Here is a 23,879-nt window from a genome sequence, read left to right on the forward strand (position 1 = left end):
TCCTTTTTTAAAATTATTTTATTGTTGTTTGATTACAGTTGTTTACATTTTCCCCCAACCACTCCCCCCCAACCCAGCCAAACCCTGCCAGAGAAGTTCAAAACTTACATTGATCAGGAGGGAAAAATGTAATAGCATTACATAAAGGCAAATATATGCAGAAAACTTACCACCTTTATCTTTCAGACAATCATCTATTGTAGAATTGACACCAGCAACCTCTACAAAAAAATGAGAGCAACTATTAATGATTTGTTTGTAATCGTTACTTGACAGTGTGTGTCTGTGTGTGGAGAGACAGACACGTAGATAGATGATAGATGATGATGATAGATAGATAGATAGATGGATAAACAGATAGAATCTACCCACAGAGAGAAGAGAACCATTAAAAATATGCACCATGATTCCAGGAAGAGATGCCCAGACTCCATGTAATTCAGTAAATCAAATTTATTGAATGTGTTTCTTCACATGAAGATGCTGCTCATGAGGGACACATTTTTTCTGTTTAACTGAAACTGGAGCATACTATACAAGATTACCTGTTTTTCCCTGCATTCATCACTCCTAGCACAGTGCCCACTGCAAAGTAGCTGTTGAACATATATGACACTTGTTAAATTGAAAAAATAAACAGAAAAAGGAGCTGCTCTACAGTCTTCAGCACGCACTGCTGACATGAACAGTTGTTACCAAAATAAATTGCTTTAATCATAGAATCCACAACAAAATCTTACAGGTTTGAAGGAATCTGTTGTAGACAAATTTCCCAGCTAAGCCATGACTTTTCCATTCATTCACAAGCCCTATGACTCCAGCTCACACACATAATTTTCTGGAGTTGTGGTTTTTGCAGGTGTGACAATAGTATTAAAGAAGCTAACATCTATTGAGTGGTTATTATTTTGTGGCATAGTGTATGTTAAATGCTTCAGATGTCTTATCTTACTGAATCTTCCAGTAACACTGAAGTGAGTTGTATTTTGGAGGATCCATGCAACAGATGAGAAAATGAGGTGCAGAGAGTAGTAGTAACTTGCTGAGAGTCGTAGCAGTGACGGCAGAGCCAGCATTCAAAGGATCATTGTGGGAGAGTAAATGGAAGAGAACATGTGGAAATTACTCTGTACAGTAAAACATAAAACAATATTTTTTTTAACATGACATGTTTTTTTTTCTGATACATTATAGTTCTGGAGGCCAGAAGCCCAAAATCAGTTTCACTGGGCTGGAGGCTCAAGAAAGAATCTTTTTTCTTACCTTTTTCAGACTCAAGACTTTTATTTTTTGCATTCCTTGGCTCATGGTCCTGCATTCTCACAGCTTCTGTCAGATCTCCTAAAGAGAGACAACATCATTCCACCTTGCAGTCACTGAAAACATCATCTCTTCCAGATTCCTTAATTAGGCTTACCAAATGACCTTTATGTTAGAGAAGCTTGACATTTCACTTCAATTCTTTCCAGAAATATGAAGATAAACCAAGCCACATTTAGTTGTATTTATCTACAATGTTTTAAAAAGGAAAATATACATAAAAAGACAAAATTTCTTAAAAAGTTCATTGACCATTGGATGGAGGAAAATACAGTGGCAGTGACTACATTGGTTATTCCTTTTTCAACTAGAGGTGTTCCTCACCATATGGGTAGAGTTCTCGTACTACTCTATGCACTCAATGGGATCTTTTTTTGGTGTGCACTAAAGTAAAGGTGTGAGGTATAGGCTTTGGGGTAAATCCCAAGATTGAAAATGTAAGTATAATTATGTTGAAATACTAAAATATCCTCAAGAATTCATATTACTGTGTGTTAAAAGTTTGTTTATTTTCCTTACAGTGACTTTATTCAATTAGAGACAAATAAAAATCTCTTATCGCCATGTATTGATTGAGGTAAAACTAATAAAGTAACAACTTTTCATAATACAATCTGTGTGTATCCTAATTCTTTTTCCTAATTTGATTGAAAACTTGGACCACATTAGTTTTATCTCTTTTTGAAATCACTCCTTTGATTTGTGCTACCATGTTATACTCTTAGCTTTTATTAAAAACAAACAAATAATAACAAATAGCAAACAATAAACTTCCAAGGAACATTAGAAATTTGCCATGGAATGACATTAACAAAATGTCCTCATTAGTTTTGTTGCTGTGAGAAGTCCACAGGGTACATTTGTTACAGAAATTAAGTGCCAAGTAAAACATCTTGTACCAGACCCTTTATCCTATATGATAGTCACCCCGATCACTAGAAAAATGAAAACATTATAGAACACTTAGGCCCTGTAATTACATTAAATTTTTACTTTGTACATTTGCTTTCACTCTGCTTCCTAACCACAGAAATAGGAAAAATTAGGGCTGTTTTGGCAATCTTTAGTTATACAAAAATGTAAAAAAAAAAAAAAACAGTTTATGAATAAATACATCCATGTTATATTTCCAAAGGCAAGCATTTTCACTGACATGATTTCATTTGCTCTTCAGCACAGCCCCTGGAGAAAGCCCAGGCCAGGTTTCAAACCTGGTTTGACTACTGCGGAAACTCAGGACTGAGAAGGAAAAGTTTACTTCCGAAATTCCAACTGGTGCATGGCAAAGGTCTTAGCACACCTTGGTATGGGCTTATTCCCCACTGCTTAAAGGCCTTGTTAACCACCAGGAACAACACCAACTGATTCCTTCCTATGGGCACTCTGGGGCCTTTGGTCTGTTTTGTTAATACTCAGGACTTCAAGTTCTGAGCCTAGGGAGTTCCCAGACCACTGCTGGAGCTACAGCACATTCAGCACTCTGCCCACACTGTCTAAATATGTACAAAATCTGAATCAAAGGCTCTCCTTTGGGACGACGTGCCTGAGTCTCGAGTGGCCCTGAATGTTTAGGGAAAGAGGATATTCTCTTCACTGTGTGCATCCTTCTCAGGACAGTAATTCATCCTAGTGTATTCATCACAGGCTTCCTGGCCTGACTCCCATTACAACTGCATTGCATGGGTGTTTCCAGTGGCAAGAATTACGTGCTCATTATGCAGGATGGAAATCTGTTTCTACACATCAGCCTCACCCAATCTTTAATTATGAAATTTACCTACTGTGGTGTATGTAATACAAACCTGAAAAACCTAGGACCACACAAAAACTGCAGGGCTCAAGTATCCTGTTTTTGTTGAAGCTTGATTCAACTCCCTCAGAAGGATACCACCTGTTGCCTAACAATTCATCGATTATACTTTTACTAGAGCAGCACTGAAGTGATTATGACTTTGTCTGCTGAGGAGAAAATTCCTGAAAGTTATATAATTTTTCTTATTTTCTGGTCAAGTAAGATCATCAAAAGTGGAAGCTGCCCCAGCTGGTGTGGCTCAATGGGTTGAGTGGCAGCCTGCAAGCTGAAGGGTTGCTAGTTCTATCCCCATTCAGGGCACATGCCTGGGTCTCGGGCCAGGTCCCCATCAGGGAGCACGCCACAAGCAACTACACATTGATTTTTCTCTCTCTTTCTTCCTCCCTTCCCATCTCTAAAAATAAAGAAAGAAAACATTTTTTAAGTGAAATCTTTTTTTGAGCAGTTGTTGTGTGATAAGCTGCTAGGTGCTTTCATGTATGTTGCTTCATTTAAGCCACAGAGCAACCCTAAAAATCACCATGTGACTTTAATATTTGGATGATAAATCTGAGGCTGAGAGGAGTAAAATCATCTAATTCCTTAGCTTGTAATGTTCCAAAGCCTATAATATTTTAATTCTGTGGTAAAATAACAGAATATTTTGCTACTATTAATTGTAGCAACATTTAAGAAAGATTAATATATACTTTTTTATTAATATTTGACAGACACTTGGGACAGTCACTCTGGGAACAGAAGTGTTCTGGGAGGTGATATGTGTATGCACATACCTTTATTTATTGAAGGAAAAAGAATCTCTTGATCAACTCCTCTTTCATTATTCTCGTGTTTGACGATGCATTTGTGTTCTTTATCCATTGATTTTGCAGTCACGGTCAGCCAGCTGAATTTCATGTACGTGTCCTTAGTCTTCATGGTATTTCCCTGCTGGGATGCCAGAATTGCATTGCCGTCCTTTTCCTTCCAATACACCTTAATAACATCGGGGAAAAACTTCTCAAGGAGACAAAGATATGTCCCAGCCTTATGAAGATTTATTTCAGCAACCGAAGGAAGAAAAATTGTGGGCTTAGGAGCAATATCTGATGAATCAAGGCTTCTCTCTGTGGGATGAAACGAAGCAGTAATTAAGTATTAGAGAAACACAGGATTGTGTGGTGTGGAACAACCTGACATATAGTAAAAGGAAGAAAAGCTACCATTGAATTAGTGCTTATAATGGCTTTTCATCCATGATATATTATGATGTATTTATTACTGTTCTTCTTTTCAGAGTGGAAAAGAGGTTCAAGAAGTTATACAACTTGCCCAAAGTCATAGCTATTAAATAGCAAGCACAGCCTGAATTGAAACTTGGGCTTTGTTCCTTCTCCACCTGCTAAAATGAGGTGTGACTTTTAACAGCTCCAACATTTGTGATCTTATTTCTTTGTTTTTCATCTCTTTCATCCTATCATAGTTGAAGGATAGATGGCTGGGATAGAGGAAAAGACCAGGAAGTACCATAGATAATCTCTCTTCAGATTATCTTTAGTTGCTTCCAAAGCGCAAAAACAGAACAAAGCAAAACAAAAAAACAGACATGGACAGCAATATGGAAATTGCCAGAGAAAAAAGAGGGTGAGGGGAAGCAGAAAAGGGTAAAGAGAGAATGAATGGTGATGGAAGGAGACTTGAGTTTGGGTGGTGAACACACAATGCAATATACAGATGGTGTGTCCTAGAATTGTGCACTTGGGGGAATGGTAGGGAAAAATGGATGCAACTGTATTTGAACAATGAAAAATGTGGGAAAAAATAAAAAATAAAATTGTACACTTAAAACCCATATAATTTTATTAACTAATGTCACCTCAATACGTTCAACAAAAATAAAAAGTACTTCTCTCTCCCATGAATTTTGTAACTTAAGTTCTCTTTGGCTACACATTCTCATGTTTTGTAACTCTGTAGAAGCTCATTCTCTATTTAGCTGATTCTGGAATGCAGCAAATTGTCTTTTTTAAAATTTGTTATAAATAATGCTTAATCACTTGTTTTGATAGGAATCTACTTCCACTTGCAATTAATTTATCAAAGTATTCTTTTGGCTTAGCATATGGACCCATGCCCAGTTTTGAAGTAATATAGTTCTCCTAGTTGATTTCTAATTTTATATAACATCTCAGTTCACATCTGAACCACTCCATATTTTTTAGGGCACCTCCAAATTATTTATGATGCTTTGTATTTAGAAGCAAAAGAGTAACACTTCCAGAACTTCTATTAACATTTTTATGGATTATTTTCAGAAATACATATTAATGTAACAAGTAAATGCCCTTAAAAGAATTTCATTTCACTTTAGAAAAAGTTCACCTAAAGCCTATTTTATTTTTCAAATTCATTTGAAGTTTTAGCCTGACTATTATACTATATTTTAAATACACCATATTTTGGCCCTGAATGTCTTCCATAAAATTTCTATGTAAGGCTACTGAGCTATTTAAAAGTCCACCATTTTCTTTGTTTTCATCTGCTGAATAAATATATATATAATTGGAGCAATGTTAAAAGCTATGTTTCTAAAGGTTTTGGTAGATCTAATATCAAAATATGTAACAAAACACAATGTATTTAAAAAGGCATCCCACATGAATGCTGAAATGTTTCTTGATTATGTATTTATTAAAAACCAATTATTAAAATTATAAATGTTAAAGCCCTTTCCTATTTGTTTCCCAATTAAAACACAAATTTCTTGCTCTATTCTATTGGGCTAGGTTGGAGTTACTATAGTAATTCTGTGGGCCATTTTATAATAGAAAAAAGTTAGATATCTCATTTGAGAACAAAAGGAAAAAAATTATTGAGTATGTCTACCTGTGGAAGAAAGCTCCTGATTTTCACACTAAACTAATAAGCAACCATTTTGAGAGGTTTTTGTTTGGGACATGTAAACATAACTAAGCTATATTGGGCTTATTTTAATTGTATACATCTTCTTTTTAGTTCCATAGTATTTTTTCTTATAATAGTAAGGCAACATATATTTCTCCAAATACATTCTTTGTCTTTATTTAAGAAGCATGTTATATAAAGTAATATTACAGTAATTTTTCAATTGCACATTATATAGACATAATTTTAGTCTCTAGTCAATATATTAAAGAATGTAAATTTATTTAAAAACCTCTCCATAGCAATATTTCTGGTTCATTATATTAAAGAAATATTCCATAGCAATATTTTCCATATTTTCCATATTTTCCATATCAATATTTCTGATTCATTGTACTAAAGAAATCAAAAATCAAATGACAAACTTGAAATATTTGTCACATACCCTTTCGTCAACTACCCTTTTTCTTAGCTAGCTTTTTCAAGATAAAATGAATCTTGAACTTCCATACCCTTCTCAATGTAAAAGTTAACTGAGTATTAAATAATGTACTTAATTATATATGGTTAGTATCTATATTTTGGGTAATTGCATTATATGTTATTGCTTTATACATTTTTAAAAACATATTGACAATGTTTCTTAATGTCAAAATCTTTTTCATGATGCAAAGAATTGAAACCAGCTTAAAAAATCAATTAGCTTTCCAATACATTTATATAAAGTCCTTAGCATAATCAAATAATGCAACTGTGTTAAATTGCCTGGGTTGCTTGTATCTATTCAGATGCATCAGTATGAGAATCATATAATTTTACCAAACTTTATGTAAATGTCAACTATATTTTCAATAGAAAGTATGATATTTCAAACCTATATGTTAATATTGTGTTATCTATTTTTCTTGTCATTTTTCCTTTACCAAATAAGTAGTTATAGTTATTTTATTTTTAAAGATGAATTTCAAACTTATGACATTTCTAACTATATTTAATTTACTTTGCATATGGACCATTTTCTGTATGAATATAAATTTTTTTAAAATATGAGAATGAAGCCAAACCTTATTGGCTATGAAATTTATGGCCAATAAAGGTTGGTATTAGAAATAATTTTGATTAAAATGAAAGATTGAGATTTAAAGCACACATGCCATCAATAAAATTATAAACAAATTCATGTTAATTTCATTTTTCTTGCCAGTGAGGGAAAAGTGGTTGTAAAACTAAACCAATGCCTCCAGATTCATTTTTTCATGAGTAGTTAGAAGTACACATGAGTTCTCGGGAATTTCTGCTCTGTCAATATTATTGGCTGCAAACAACTCTTCATACTAGATACAATTCTTCTTTCCATTTGAATTGGGGGAACACCTATTCTGCACCTACTATATGTTAGACTATGTACAAGTACTTCATTCACACCATCTCAATAAATTCTCATGCAACCCCTCTGGATGCATACTTATCCTATTTTATGAATTACAAACCTGAAGCAACAGAATAACTGCCCAAGTTCATGTAAGCAGTAAGTGGTGGAACCAGAGCTCCATGCGTCCCTGACTCCAAAGCCCAGGCTCTTTCACAACATCATTGCACCATCAGAAATGGAAATGTGTCAACTCTCAAAACTGACCTATGGTTTGGGCCAAATGCTTCCATGATAATTCCATACATTATTCATGAACATTTTGTACAAGTCCATATGTACACAAAAGCCAAACCCAGCTACAATAATTGCACAAAATTGTCTATATGTGCCTGTTAGGATTTGTTTTACAATCTCCACTACAATTTCTACATCTAATCCCCATCAATTCCTGTTCTCCCTAAACATTCTGTTATTCCAATTTAACTGTTTCTTGTCTTTCCTCTACTACCTTGAAAAACTGCATTCTTCTGATACCTACCTGTGATGACAAGTTTTGTTCCATCACCGAAGAGTTTTCTACCATATTTCCACAGTGATTCAACCAGTATCAAAAACTTTACTAATTAGCTTCTCTGACTTTTTCATATTCTAGTGGAACTATGGTGGTTTGCAAATCAAGAGATCAGTGTTCTGCTTCTACTTCATTTTGCTCATAACAAGTTCTGTGGCTGAGCCAATAAAGTAAATTAACATTATTGGTGCTTTATTTATCTGAAAACAATGATGTGAGTATAAATTGATTCAACATCACAGTGAGACCAAAATGAAACAAGATTTGAAAACCAGTTTGATTTAAAATGCTATGGAAATAAGAGATTATAATAATTGTTAACCATTTTATGGTGATGACTTTGTACTCCAACCTGATTTTTAATCTCATGGAACCAAACTTTGCCCTTATCAGTAGGAATTCAGCACTTTGGGGTTGCAGCCAAATCTGCAGTAATGCATTCCACTTAGCTCTAATATGTCTGGAATTCTCAAAGCCATCACCATGGGAAGGATGACTTTCACACACTTAATTAGCGTACAATCTTTTTTCTTGTCTATCTGCATTTCCAGTGTTTAGAAAACCAAAGGGATCCTATAGCCATACCACAGGATGTTGTCTGATTTCCCAAGAAAGTCAAAGGGAACACCAGCTAAAGCCAAATGATATGCAGTCAGTATATACAGCTGCTTCACTTGTGTTGTCCAAAACAAATAGCTCTTTCCCCAATTAACAAACAGCACAGTCTATTTGCATTCCAAGCTTTCACAAGAAATTTCAGCCTCAAACTGACATCTTTCCTGCTGATGCTGAAAGTTCAGCTTAAAGCTCCTGGCAGTGGGCCTTCAAGCCAGAATGATAAGAGAAGGCAGGGTACCTGTCCTCAGATCCTCCTATTGTCATGTTAAATATCTAAAACATACCTACCTGACCATATCTGCTTAGGTCACCATCTGTGAATGACATCAAATACTATAATGCACATAGCATTGATATAGTGGCAGAGTACAATGGGTTTGACAACCATTTCTGTCATTTGATAAACTGGGTGTTGAAGACAATATTCACTTTACTTCACTTTCCTTCTAAAGGACTCATGCATTGAAATTGTTTTCTAATTTTATAGTGGGCGGGGAAAATCATGTTTCAAAACTTGGAGTGCTTTGTTTTATCAATTAATAAATAGTATATATTCCCCTAAAGAATTTCCTACACTTTTTTCTTTTTCTCTAAAATCACTTCTAGAAAATTGAGATAAAATTTACATAACTCTCTTACCTTTAAGTGTAAAATTTTAACCTGTGCTTCTTGCTGGATAATTATAGGTTTCCTTTCTTCTGCTTTCCATAGTGATTTTGATCTTCTATTCTTATTTCATGGTCTGACTGCAACTTTGATTTAGATCTTCTCAAACAGACTTTCAAAATAGGCAGTTTAAGATATAACCAATAATTTGTGCATTATAGCTTGTTCTTCTTCTGTCTATGGGGCTAATAGTTTAATAAGGTCTACAAGAAAAATGACATGAAAACTGAGCGATTATGTTTGTAAATCCTAGCTCTGTGATATAGATGAAAAACATGTAGAATTCAGATTGGGGAGATCTGGACAGGTACATGCAAAAAAAAAAAAAAAGAAACTAGACCATCATTTTACACTATACACCAGAATAAACTCAAGAGGGATAAAAGACTTAAATATAAGTCATGACATATTGAAAGTCCTAGGAAAAACAGGAGCAGTAAAATTTCAGATATCCCATGCAGCAATGTTATCAACAATACATCTCCAAGGGCTAGGAGGAAAGAATATGTTTCCAGAGGAAAGAATAATCAAATGGAACTATATCAAAGTAAACAGCTTCTGCATTGCTAAAGAAAAAATAAGCAAAATGAAAAGAGAGCCAATGGCATGGGAAAACATATTTGCCAATGATACCTCGAACAAAAGTTTGATCTCCAAAATGTATAAAGAACTCATGTGACTCAACACCAGGAAGACAAACAATCCAATTAAAAAACAGGTAAAGGAACTGAGCCTATTTTTTAGGCAAAGGTACTTCTCCAAGGAGGAGAAGTATATGGAGGTCCATAGACTTATGAAAGGATGGTTAACATCACTAGCCATCAGAGAGATGCAGATTAAACCCACAATGAGATACCACTTCACATGGGTCAGAATGGCTATCATTAATAATTAACAAACAAGTGTGGCAAAGTTGTAGAGAAAAGGAAACCCTAGTGTACTGTTGGCAGTAATGCTGACTGGTATAGTCACTGTGGAAAACACTGCAGAATTTCGTCAAAAAACTAAAAATGGAATTGCCTTTGATCTAGTGATCCCACTGCTTTTGTTGTATCCTAATAATCCTGAAACACCAATTCAAAAGAACCTGTGCACCTCAATGATAATAGCAGTATTATTTACAATAGCCAAGTTCTGGAATAGCCTAAGTGCCCATCATTAAGTAGGTAGTTCAAAAAGAGCGGTGCATGTACACAATGGAGTACTATGCAGCAGAAAGGAAGAAGGAGCTCCTACCGTTCACAACAATAAGTCAGATGAAGAAAGACAAATACACATGATCTCACCTATAAGTGGAACCTGGTGAACAGCACAAACAAAAAAGCAAAATAGAACCAGAGGCAAAGGAACAAGAAACAGACTGACAGTAACCAGAGGGGAGGGTTGAGGAGGATAACAAGGGAAAGGAGAGGAAGGGTCTAGTCAAGGAACATGTATAAAGGACCCATGGACATGGACAACAGGGTGGAGATTGACTGTGGGAGCAAGGGGTGGGCAGGTAAGAGGAGAGCAATGGGGGATAATTGGGAAAACTGTAATAGAAAAACAATAAAAAAAGGTGAAAACACTAGTAATAAACTCCATTTTACTGGATTATAATTGAAGGTATTATTGTAAAATCACTCTGTATTTATAGAAATAAATATAGATGTAAATGTGAAAAATAATAAAAAATTGTTGCATAAAAGAAAAAACAAACAAACTTGATGTGGCAGATCATAAGGTGAGAATTTCTTTCCCAGAATTATCCCTCACAAAGCAGGAGTTGCCTTATATTTCAGTTCTTGTTCAAACTCTCATAGTGAAAGATGCTCTCCCTATACACTGCTTTGATCAAAAAATAATACACAAAATGTCAAAGTAAAATAGATTATTTTTAACTTATTGTAAAATCTCAGTTAATAGTAACTTTAGAGCTAGCACTGATATTAGACAATAAAGACATTTAACATGGATTAATTCTAAAACAACTTCTTTCTAGATTCCAATTCCCACTGATAGACCAATGAGTTGTTACAGAATGTAAATTCTTAATGATCATCTATTAAGCTATTTATTGCCGAAAGACTGGTTTTTTTTTACTTATTACCTTTATAGTTTCCAGAGAATTTACTATACATGCTGTGCTGCTTATCAGAGGCTTTTATTTGGTTTGGTATTTCTGCAGCTATCTCATCACAAGGGGAAAGGCAGTGCTGAGTTATGCAATTTAATCAGTAACACCATTTAGTACAACTGATTTAGTTATTTTACTAGCAACAATATTTTTAACAAATTTGATGCCAGTATAGAAACAAAATTGAATGGAGTCAAAAGATATTGTTATTTTATAGAAATACCCTAAGAATCACAATTAAAGTATTTAATAAATGTACATTTAACATGACTTATTTGATCTTTTTGGGTGGAGAGAGGGGTGGCATATTTAGAAGCAGAATCATTGTTTTCATGCAAGAGTAGTGATTTAAAATATGAACTATTACTAACTAAGTAGTCAGTTAAAGAGTCCATTTAGGTGGTCAGTCTATGGCCCTGGCTGGTGTGGCTCAGTGGATTCAGTGTTGGACTGCGAACCAAAGGGTCATGGTTCAATTCCCATTCGGGGCACATGTCTCGGTTGTGGGCCAGGTTCCCCAGTGTGGGGTGCACAAGAGACAACTACACATTGATGTTTCTCTTCTTGTCTTTCTCCCTCTATTCCCTTCTCTAAAAATAAACAAATAAAACCCCAATATTTCCAATATCACATAATGGTCCAGACCATGTACTTTGGAATAGATAAGTCTCTTGAATCCTAAACTTTGCCATAGTAACTTGTCATGTGACCTGAGGCAATTAACCAAACTACTCTAAGCCTCAGTTTTCTTATCTATGGAGTGATATAACAAGATCAGTGCATAGGGCCACTGAGGAATTAGATAAGGCAATAAAACTATTTAATGTGGTGTTTGGCCTTCTGTAAATACTAGCTAATATCATTCTCTTTAATGGAATGGTCAGGGCCATTTTTTAAATTATTCCACAAAACAAAATATAAGTATTCTATAAGCAATAATTCTTACATGAATTAAGAAAGGAAACAGCTCATGAACCCAAGATCTTCTATGTCTATGCCATCCACAGGTAAAAGAAGATGGAGGCTAATCAAGCCAGAATCTGATCTACTAGATGACAGGCTTTTAGAGTGCTAGGAAAACGTCTTTTTCATTTTTTTGTCTCCAGCATTCAGCACAGAAGCTGTCTTCTATAAATGTTTGCTGAGACAATGAATGAACAAATGAAGATGTAAAACCATGAAGACTTTTTCCTGGATTTTGGAGCTGAAATGATTTATTAGGCTAATAATCCCATTAAATTGGTCCATCTCTACAGGCAGTGTAGCAAGACTAGTGATAGCATAAATTGTGATGTTCTTTACTCACTTACTATAAGAATTAAGTTTTTGCCTGGCTATTAGACATGAGATAAAAAACCAATAATGTATCAGTTATTGGGAGAACAAAGTACTATGTTTTATCTCCAGATATCATGAATAAAACTGTCTATCAGTGAAAAGACCACCTATAAGAAAAGCATCTTAAGCTCACAATTTATACCATGGTATACAGGCATAGTACTCAACATATTTTAGTTTATAGTACGAGTGTACCTTTCTTGTGTATGTGTATTCTAAGAACAGAGTTTGAATCACCTGACATGCAGAGAAGAAAATAAACCATTTACAAAATAGTGTTATATTCATATACAGTGACCAGTAGCTACAAAATTTCTGTTTATATATTGAGGCTGAGAATGTGGCATTCAGATTAGGGTGATTATAAATAATTTTTATCTAAATAGCAACTACCAGTTTTTCAAACATAGAATAAATTACTTACCAGAGGGAATTACTATGAGCTTTGTCCCTTCAGCAAATAACTTGATCATGCCCGAGTGATCACACTGGTTACAACTACTTCAAAAATCTCACCATTTTTCTAAGGTTCATGACATGACCAGCATTGCAAAAAAAAAAAAAATGGCCATTTGATCTTCTGGGCTCCTGTGGAAGTCCTTAAATATAGATTTTGTGGCATCTGATGGTTTATAAGTCTTCCTCAAATAAATTGACCCAGATGTCTGTTTCTTTTTTATCAAGGCAGTAATTATTGAAAAGGACTGATAGAAAATGAAAGAAGAGCAGGAAAAGAAAAGAAGAGATCAAGCTGAACTGGTCAACCAACAACTTTTCCTAATTACCAGGAAATGTATTCAGAGATTTAAGAATTTTTGCTTCTAGATGTTCAGTGAAACTGCTGGGAGATGGCATCAAAGGGAAGACCCTTCCTTCTGTTCTCAGAAACACCAGGGCTGCTCCTCTAGTGGTTTTGGATTATTTCTGAAAAGAGGAAATTCTGCAGTAACTGAAAAATACAAGTCTGCCAACACAGATATATTTGATAAATGTGAACAAAACTCTCCATTTTTAATAAAGCATGGTCATGGTGGAAAATTGTCCACTCACAACAGATCACAGCACCAAACACTATGGGAAAGGATGTGGGGGTGGGATGAAAATGTGAACAAAACTCTCCATTTTTCTCATTTGACAATGTGATTGATTACCAGGCAATGCAAAATGAGACAATAATTTCTTGATGGCATTACTTTTCCTGGAATAAAAGAGGATATTTGTGGAATTGTATCACTTGTAAAGTAATGAATTTCTTGTTTAAACTGAAATTTAAAAACAAAATCCAGTTCTACAATTTGTTGAAAAGAGAATTCTCTTGGAAGTTGTTCTGCAATCTTATGCCTCTTATCTTGGATCAGGGGAACAAAAATTGTCAGAAGCAGTGGAGTGTTCCTGTGGGCATACATGGGTTGTCCATCTGCCTCCCCAGAGAGGACCGGCCCTGATGACTCCCAAGTGCACATCAGATCCAGGTCAAGACCTGGTCCCATGAGCAAACTTAGTCTCTGTCCCTGAGAATGAAGCTGTGGCATGGTCATGGTGGAAAATTGTCCACTCACAACAGATCACAGCACTAAACACTATGGGAAAGGATGTGGGGGTGGGATGAAAATTATTTTTAAAGATTATTTTTGTTCATTGAGCATTTCAAGTTATTATTGATTAGAGCTATCAAATACCTTTTGCACTTATTGTAGATGTAAATAGTACCCACTCAGTTCCTTTCTGATAGCTTGTCCTCTTTTCGTCCTTATTCCAAGATTATGAGCAGACTTATCTGCAGCTTTAAGAGTTGTTTATATTTTGGACTTCGGGCCACAGTGGAGGTGTAGGTAGACACACTGTGCCTTCTCACACAGCCAAAAGAAGGACAACAACAAATTTAAAAACAAAACAGAAAAAACAACTAGAACTGACCGAAAATCAAACTGTATGGAAGTCTGACAATCAAGGAGTTAAAGAAGAAGTATTCATCCAGACTGGTAGGAGGGGTGGAGACAGGCAGCTGGGGGAGAGAACTCATAGCAACTGGAGGACTGGGGTGGACAAGGTGGTTGGAAGACCGAGTGAGGTGGCAGCTGGCAGACAGGGTGGTCCCACATTGGCATGCAGATAAACCAGAAAAAAACAACTGGGAAGTGAGACAGACCACACAACCCAAGTTTGCAGCATGGGGAAGTAAAGCCTTAAAATCTCTTATTGAAAAAAAACCTGTTAGGGTTGAGGTGACAGGAGAAACTCCCAACTTCACAAGAGAGTTTGTAGAATGTACACAAACCCACCCACCTTGGAATCAGCACCAGAAGGTGCTGATTTTGATTAGTGGGGGAAGTGACTGAAAGCCAGCAGAGAGCAGAGCAAGGGGCACTGTTCCCTCTCAGACCTCACCCCCACATACAGAACCACAAGGCAGCAAAGTGGGTTGCCCCATCCTGGCAAATACCTAAGGTTCCACCCTTACAACATAACAGGTGTGCTGGGAAAAAAAAATGTCCTAAATGAGAGAACAGATCAGCACCCTTTGATTGCTCAACTTGTAGAGCTGAGGACTATAAGCTATGTCTGTGTGGAAAGAACAGATCAGAGTCCCAGAAAAAAATACAACTAAGCAATGAAGATAGCCAACCTATCAGATGCATAGTTCAAAACACTGGTAATCAGGATGCTTACAGTATTGGTTGAATATGGTCACAAATTAGAGGAAAAAAATGAAGGCCATTAAAAGTGAAATAAAGGGAAGTATAGAGGGAATAAACAGTGACAGGAAGAAAACTGGAACTCAAATCAACAGCTTAGGCCAGAAGGAAGAAATAAACATTCAACCAGAACAGAATAAACAAACAAGAATTCAAAAAAATGAGGAGAGGCTTAGGAACTTCCAAGACAACTTTAAATGTTCCAACATCTGAATCAGAAAGAGAATGGTGCCAGAAGGAGAAGAGGAAGAGCAAGAAATTGAAAACTTATTTGAAAATATAATGAAGAAGAACTTCCACAATCCAGCAAAGGAAATAGACTTTTAGGAAGTCTAGGAAGCTCAGAGAGTCCCAAAGAAGTTAGACCCCAGGAAGCACACACCAAGGCACATCATAATAACATCACCCAAGATGAAAGATAAGGAGAGAATCTTAAAGGCAGCAAGAGAAAAAAATGGAGTTACCTACAAAGGAATTCTCATTAGACTCTCAGCTTATTTCTTAAAAGAAATCTTGCAGACAAGAAAGGGCTGGAAAGAAGTATTTCAAGTCATGAAAGGCAAGGACCTACATCCAAGATTACTTTATCCAGCAAAGCTATCATTTAGAATTAAAGGACAGATAAAGTGCTTCTCAGATAAGGTCAAGTTCAAGGAGTTCATCATTACCAAGCTCTTATTATATGAAATGTTAAGGGGACTTATCTAAGAAAAAAAGATCAATATATGAGCAGTAAAATGACAACAAATTCACAAGTATTAACAACCAAACCAAAAACAAAACCAAAAGAAAAACAAACTAATCAAATAACTAGAACAGGAACAGAATCACAGAAATGGAGATCACATGTAGGGTTATCAGTGGGGGAGTAAGGGGAAGAAATGGGAAAAAGGTACAGAGAATAAGTAGCATAAATGTTAGGTAGAAAATAGACAGAGGGAGGTTAAGAATAGTATAGGAGTAGTAGAAGCCAAAGAAGTTACATGTATGACCCATAGTTCATGAATGAACTAAAGAGGGAGGAACACAGGTGGGAGGGGATGTAGAGGGTGGAGGGAAATAAAGGGGGGAAAATGGGACAACTGTAATAGCATGATAATAAAATGCATTTTTTAAAAGAAAGAAACTGAAGGAATTAGTCAAAGAACATATATGACATACCCATGGACATGGACCCCAGTGAGGGGACTGACGATGGAAGTGGGGGGCAGGCAGGGTAGAGGTGGGAGTGAAGGAGGCAAAGTGGGACCACTGTAATAGCATAAACAATAAAATATAAAAATAAATTAATTAAAAATTAAAAAGAAAAAAGGAGTTGTTTATATTTCACAATCTATGAAGAATTTAAGTAATAAAATGCAAGAAAATAGTAGTTATGAAATAGTTTATTAAATTTATAAGAAAACATGAGAACTATATGAAGAAAAGAGTATAAGATTTGATAAGTGCCATAAAACAAAACGTAAACAAATGATATATATATATATTTATGAAGAAAAAACTCAAAATCATAAATATGCTAATCTTTCCAAAATTCATATGTATATAAATTAACTGCAATTCGAATCATAATTATGACAATATTCTTTTTTTCCTATGGTGTAGGTTTGGGGGGAGGGCAAGATAACTTGATTTTAAATGTTATTGTAGAGAATAAATATGAGATAATTAAAAATAATTTTTGAAAAATATTAGGGAACAGACTTTTGACATGGCAGATCTTTTTCTAAAAAATATCTTTTAATTGTTAATTACAGTTATCCCCATCTTCCCCCCATTGCTCTCCCCTGTCCTGCCCACCCCCTGCTCCCACATTTAATCCTCCTTCTGTTGTCCTTGTCCTTGGGTTCTTTATACAGGTTTTTGTTTACTTGACCCTTCCCTGTCTTTCCCCTATCATCCCCTTCCTCCCTCCCCTTTGGTCATTGTCAGTTTCTTCTTTATTTCCATGTCTCTGGTTCTATTTTGCTCATTTGTTTGTTTGGTTAATTAGGTTCCATTTATAGGTGAGATCATATGGTATTTGATCTCATGATATCAGACATGTTTCTGTAAGGAACAACAGATCATTACAAAAAACTATCTTCATTTGTTTATAAAAACTCCAGACAGTGTTCAGCAGAAGCCAAGTCATTTCACTTTCAAGCAAGCTCTTCCCTTTAGCAAATTTACCAACTGTCTTCATTCTGAACTTCAATGAGCTTGTAGTCTTTTCAGGCTTCTTTGCACTTTGGGTACTTCATATGCTACTATGTGCAATTCAGAATGCACCTATAGGAAAACATTTTTGATGAAACACTTGTTTCTATTTTGCAAACAAGATACACATGTCTGTTTTGAATAGGTATGCATGAAAGTCACGTTTGCACGAAAAAAAAAATTGTTCCTTGAGAAGGAAACTACCTTAGCTCCAAATCTGCTTTCTCCTTGTTTCTCCTTGCTCTGACATAACAACACATGGCTCTGGATTCTCTAGTAGTTAAAGAAAGGGAAATTCACACATGTGGAATCTACTCTGAATTAGGCATGCATATAAATTATTCAGCTTTACCTATACAATGGTTATTGCTCTTAAAAGGCAGAGAAGGAACTGAAAGCTAGGGATTTCAAGGTCACAAAATCCCAAACTCTGTTCTTTCAAGCACTTCACATTTCTTGGATGGAGTTGGAAAGATGTGTGTGACTGAGACAGTTTCCAGGCCTATTGCAGGTCCACATAATTAGAGGATCTGTATCTTAAATGATCAAATATGAGATATTGGGTGTTACTTTCTAAGAAACATAGGAAGTATCCTGAGTAAAAAGTAAGTGAAATGGTTGTTTTGATTATCCTAATAGCAGTGGGCCATCATTGCAAGCACCTAGCAAAAGAATCTGTGAGGACTGGTTCTAGTTTCATTGGAATATCCAATTAAAGTCTACAATTTAGCTCCTTTTCACTTCTCACTAGGAGATTAAAGTCTCCATGAGAACATTCGACCACACAGTTCAAATTATACATACTACTTGAATTAAGTGGTTATTTCTATCATGAACTTGCTGATTGCCCTCCACATGTTGGCTAGAAAACAAACAGAGTTTCTAAACTTGCATTAAGTTTGAGAGAGGGAGGAGTGGAAGTTTCTGCACTGGGTCTAAGGGTTTGGTCTGGGGGCTCTGTCTGGAAAGCCAATTCTAGTCTTAGGTAGTCAGCCGTGGGATTGACTGGGTTTGTGGTTTGCTTTCTGGCCAGTGAAACCACAGTTCCCAGTATCTCCTGTCTCTTTTATCAGATTTCATATCATGGGAAAAGTCTAAAGAATCCCCAGGTTTCCCCATCTCTATTTATCTCATTCCGAGAGGAAGCAAAAGATATGGAAAATCAAGGGAACACCATCTACTTCCAAAAAAAAAAAATCTCTCCACTGTGTTTAGTGATACAATACACTTTTGTCCTTTACTGAGACAAGAAAGTGTATGGAGAAAACTAACACAAATTGTGGGGATTGGAGTGATGGAGTGAGATTGGAATCAATTGTGTTTGGAATACTTATTAGACATACAAGAAGAGGTATTTCAGCTGTAATGTCAGGCTGTAAATTGTTGTTATTACTGTTGTTATTTTCAGGGTTTGGACCCTTAGACATTGGACATGAAAATGTCTGAAGTCACAATAACACTGCATAAAGCAGGTCAGGGCTATCAAGTTTGGAACCAAGTGCACAACTATGCAGTTAGGATAGGTTGTCAGGTCAGAGTGAAGAGCAGGGAATTTGAACTTCTTTGAGCAGGCTGTTCTGTAACTGGAAACATTTACAAGTATATTAATGAGACACTAATCTCCACTTTCCACATGCACACATATTTGATGGGCATGTTCCAAAGTGTTACAGTTGTTGGGTATTTCAGAACTGATAGGAAACTGCAGAAATGAAGGGGAGTATGTAGCCATGGGGAAATGACATGAGGATAGGAGCTTGGAGTCCATCATCTGCTGACCTTTATCTCTTCTCAACAGTGGGAAGTTGCATACTTTGCTTACATGTCAGATCTTATCACGTTCTGGGGAGCTCTTTGTAAAGACAAAGTATAGTTAATTGTTAAAGCTTCCCTTTGAAAGAATTACTTTTTGCTAAAGAAATTCAACACTTACTATCAGAGAGACAGGAAAAGTCACTGGACTGAAAATCTGAAACTTAACTAGAGCGCTACCTCTGTGATTAACTAGCTTTGGACTAGTTACTTGCCATCTCTCAGTCAGCCCAGCTTCTTCACTTCAGATGTGGGCACTGTGCTAAATATATGTCCTAAGAGCCCTTCCTGTCCCAACAGTTTCTGAGCTTAAGATTAAGGGCATCAAAAGGCCTGTTGTGGTTGCTCCAGTGTGACAGGAGTTGAGGGTTAGTAACAGAGAAAGTTTTCTTACAGGTCCCTTGTGACTCTATAACTTTGTGAGATCCTAGCAGGAACAGTAGTAGGTGGCTTCATCGCATTTGACATCATTGATTGTCAGGTAAAACATTCCATCATCTTTCCAATAAGTCTCCAAGTGAGCTTGTCATCCTTGGTTGAGCCATAAAGGATTCATCTCAGGGGCTCCTCTTTTTGTTGATACCAGTGCACAATGGCATTCTCAAGGGGAACCCCAGACAGTTTTCAGGTTATGTGCACTGTTCTGTCTGGTGTCCAGGTAAAGGATAATTGATTCTGAGATATTCTCATTCTGGTGTTTCCATCTGAAAAGCAAGGGTTATCAGTTTTTTCTTTTAATAGTTTAGAGATTTCACTCCAAAGTCACTCTGCTTACTTAGTTTAGATGGAAGTCTGCTATTGCTTCTTTCTTTTTGTTTTTATTGTTGTTTAAGTACAGTTTTCTGCCTTTTCCCCCATCCCTCCCAACCACCAGAGCCCTCACTCCCTCCTTCCCCTGTTTCCACACCCCTGTTGTTATTGTCCCTGTGTCTTTTATAGTTCTTCCTATAAACCTGTCACATTTTTCTCCCATTATCCCCTACCATCTCCCCTTTGGTCACCATCAACCTGTTCTCAGTTTCAACGTCTTTGGTTATATTTTTCTTGCTTGTTTTTTTTTCTTGATTAGGTTCTAGTTAAAGGTGAGATCATATGGTATTTGTCTTTCACTGCCTGGCTTATTTCACTTAGCATAATGCTCTACAGTTCCATTCAAGCTGTTGCAAAGGGTAGAAGCTTCTTCTTTCTTTCTGCTGCATAGAATTCCATTGTGTAAATGTACCATAGTTTTTTATCCACTCATTTACTAATGGGCACTTAGGTTCCTTCCAGCACTTAGCTATTGTACATTGTGCTGCTATGAACATTGGGATGCATAGGTTCTTTCGGATTGGTGTTTCAGGGTTCTTAGGATATAATCCTAGCAGTGGAAATGCCTGGTCAAAAGACAGTTCCATTTTTGGTTTTCTGAGGAAATTCCATACTGTTTTCCATAGTGGTTGCATCAGCCTGCAATCCTACCAGCAGTGTACTAGGGTTCATTTTCTCCACAACCTCTCCAACACTTGTTGTTTGTTGCTTTGTTTATGATGGCCACTCTGACCTGTGTGAAGTGACCAGTGTGAAGGAGAACAAAGAATTCCTATTTTGTTCTTCTTTCTCAAAATTGCTACAGCTATAAAACTCCTGGCACACAAAAGTCCTGGAATGGATGATTTCACAGGAGAATTCTACAAAGCACTTAAGGAAGAGCTAACCCCTGTCCTTCACAGACTATTCCAAAAAATCCAAAATGATGGGAGACTCCCAAACTCTTTTTATGAAGCCAGCATCATCCTAATCCCAAAGCCAGATAAAGACATAACAAAGAAAAAAAAAAGACATAACAAAGAAAGAAAACTTCAGGCCAATATCACTGATGAACATAGATGCTAAAATCCTCAGCAAAATACTGGAAAACCACATCCAACAATACATTAAAAAGATCATACACCATGACCAAGTGGGATTTATCTCAAGGATGCAAGGATGGTACAATATTTGCAAATCAATATATGTAAATACATCACATAAACAAAAGCAAAGACAAAAATCACATGATCATATCAATAGATGTGGGAAAGCATTCCATAAACTATAGCACCCATTTATGATTAAAACAGTCTGCAAAGTGGGAATAGAGGGAGCATTCCTCAACATAATAAAGGCCTACAGCCAACATCATACTTAATGGGCAAAAACTAAAAACTTTCCCACTAAGATCAGGAATAGGACAAGATTGTCCACTTTCACCAATTCTATTCAACATAGTTTTGGAAGTCCTAGACAGAGCAAGTCAGACAATAAAAAGAAATAAAAGGCATCCAAATTGGAAAAGAGGAAACAAAACTGTCCTTTTTTTGCAGATGACATGATAGTGTACAAAGAAAATCCTATAGACTCCACCAAAAAACTACTCACCCTAGTAAGTGAATTTGGCAATACAGCAGGATACAAAGTCAATATTTAGAATTCAAAGCATTTTGTACAGCCACAATGAAACATCAGAAACAGAAATCAGGAAAAAAAATCCCATTTGATATAGAAACAAGAAAAGTAAAGTACCTAGGAGTAAACCTAACCAAGGAGGTAAAAGACCTATACTCAGAAAACTACATGACACTGAAGAAATTAAGTAAGACACAAACAAATGGAAGTATGTATCATGTTCATGGATTGGAAGAATTATCATCAAAATGTCCATACTACTGAAACAAATTTATAAATTCAATGTAATCCTTATTAAAATACCAATGACATATTATGCAGATATAGAACAAACACTTCAAAAATGTATATGGAAGCAAAGTCATTCATTTTGAATATTTCCCTTTATTATGTTGTAAGAGTCTTGCCAGGTCATTTCCCCTTCTCCGTGTCTCTGAGCACATGCTGCTCTTCTTTCCCTCTTTTTAACTCCATCCTTTTCTAATTGAGTTGTAAAAGCTATTTATGTAGTTTGGACACCATTCATGTTTGTTTTTCATATGTGTGTGAGAATATTTCCTTCTAATCCTTTGCTTTTCATGTTCTTAGCAGTCTTAAACAAAGCAGATATCTTAACTTCAATGACTGTGTATTTTGTCCATGTTCCCTGTTTTTTCTGTTTTAAAAAATATTTGCCTAACCCATGGTCACAATGAATTTCTTCTATATTTTCATCTTGAAGTTTTATTGTTTTCAGTTTTATATTTGGCCCTATCAGTCTTTTTTAGCTCATTTTTGTTTATGATGTTCAATATGGATTGAATCTTCTTTTTCACATACATGAACAATTGTTCCAATACTCTTTGTTGAAAAGTTTATCCATTGTTCATTTTTGTATTTACCTGGAACCCTTGATAAAAATCAGTTAACCATGTATTTGTAGCTCTATTTCTGGATTCCTTTTTCTGATGCTCTTATCTATGTATCTGTACTTTCACCAATACCTCACTGTCTTAATCATTGTAGCTTAAAGGTATGTCTAAGATTTTATTGTTTTCAAAATTTTGTGGCTATTCTATGTCTTTTGCCTTCCCATATATATTTACAATTTAGGGTAAGTATGATATTTTAAATATATTGAGTCTTTCAATCCATGAACATGGCATATGTCCATATAATTATTTTTTCTTTGTCTCCTGTCATCACAGTTTTGTAGTTCTCAGCATATAAATCCTTTACATTTTTGGTTAAATTTATTTCTAAATATTATATAAGTTGTTGTTGCTATTGTTAATAGTACTATTTTTGAAATTAACAATTTCCAATAGTTAATTGTTGATTTCCCCCCAAACAGCACAGGTTTAAACTGCATGTGTCCATTTATACCCAGATTTTTTTTTCCACTAAATACTGTTGTTCTCCATGTCCATGGGTTTTGCACCCACAGATTCAATCAATGGATGATCAAATAAACCATTTTCAGCCCACAGTTTGGAGTTGGCAGTTGTAGAAGTCCAACAGTAGGCATTGTTCTACGCCATTTTAAATAAGAAACTTGAGCATCCACAGATTTTGGTATTTGTAGGATATCTTGAAACCAATGCTGAAGGCTAACTATAGTCAAGATTTTGGGGAGTCAAGTTATTCACAGACTTTTTTACTGTGTAGGGGATAATGCTCCTAACTCCCATGTTGTTCAATGGTCAACTGTATATAGAATTAAAATTAAGTTCACATCTCTCATTCTATTTTACAGCTCTATATATTTCATTATGTATGTGCCAACATTTATTTAATGAATTTCTTATGTATGCATATTACATATATTCCAATATGTTATACTTACACAATGATTAAATTTACATATACATACTTTTTAAATTTTGTTGAAAGTTGTGCTTTCTGGCTGAATATCCAAAGATATTTTGTTTGGCAAAAAGTTAAATTCATAAAAATATTGTTACATATTTCCAAATTTCCCTACAAAGAGCATTGCACTTGTAGCTGCAATGTATGAGGGCCTATTTTCCCCTGTCACTTAACCAACAGAATATATTGTCAAATGTTTA

General features: G+C 35.6%; 1 gene segment (V, D, J or C); it reads right to left on the reverse strand.

Annotated features, from left to right (window-relative positions):
• Positions 1-13,351, reverse strand: part of LOC114507772 — a 124,360-nt gene extending 111,009 nt beyond the window's left edge. The window contains 1 exon segment of the C gene segment in view: positions 13,122-13,351. Coding sequence covers positions 13,122-13,170 — 49 coding nt within the window.
• Between the last annotated feature and the right edge of the window lie 10,528 nt (positions 13,352-23,879).

The sequence above is a fragment of the Phyllostomus discolor genome, chromosome 10 (genome assembly GCF_004126475.2).
Source record: "Phyllostomus discolor isolate MPI-MPIP mPhyDis1 chromosome 10, mPhyDis1.pri.v3, whole genome shotgun sequence".
NCBI classification, from domain to species: domain Eukaryota; kingdom Metazoa; phylum Chordata; class Mammalia; order Chiroptera; family Phyllostomidae; genus Phyllostomus; species Phyllostomus discolor.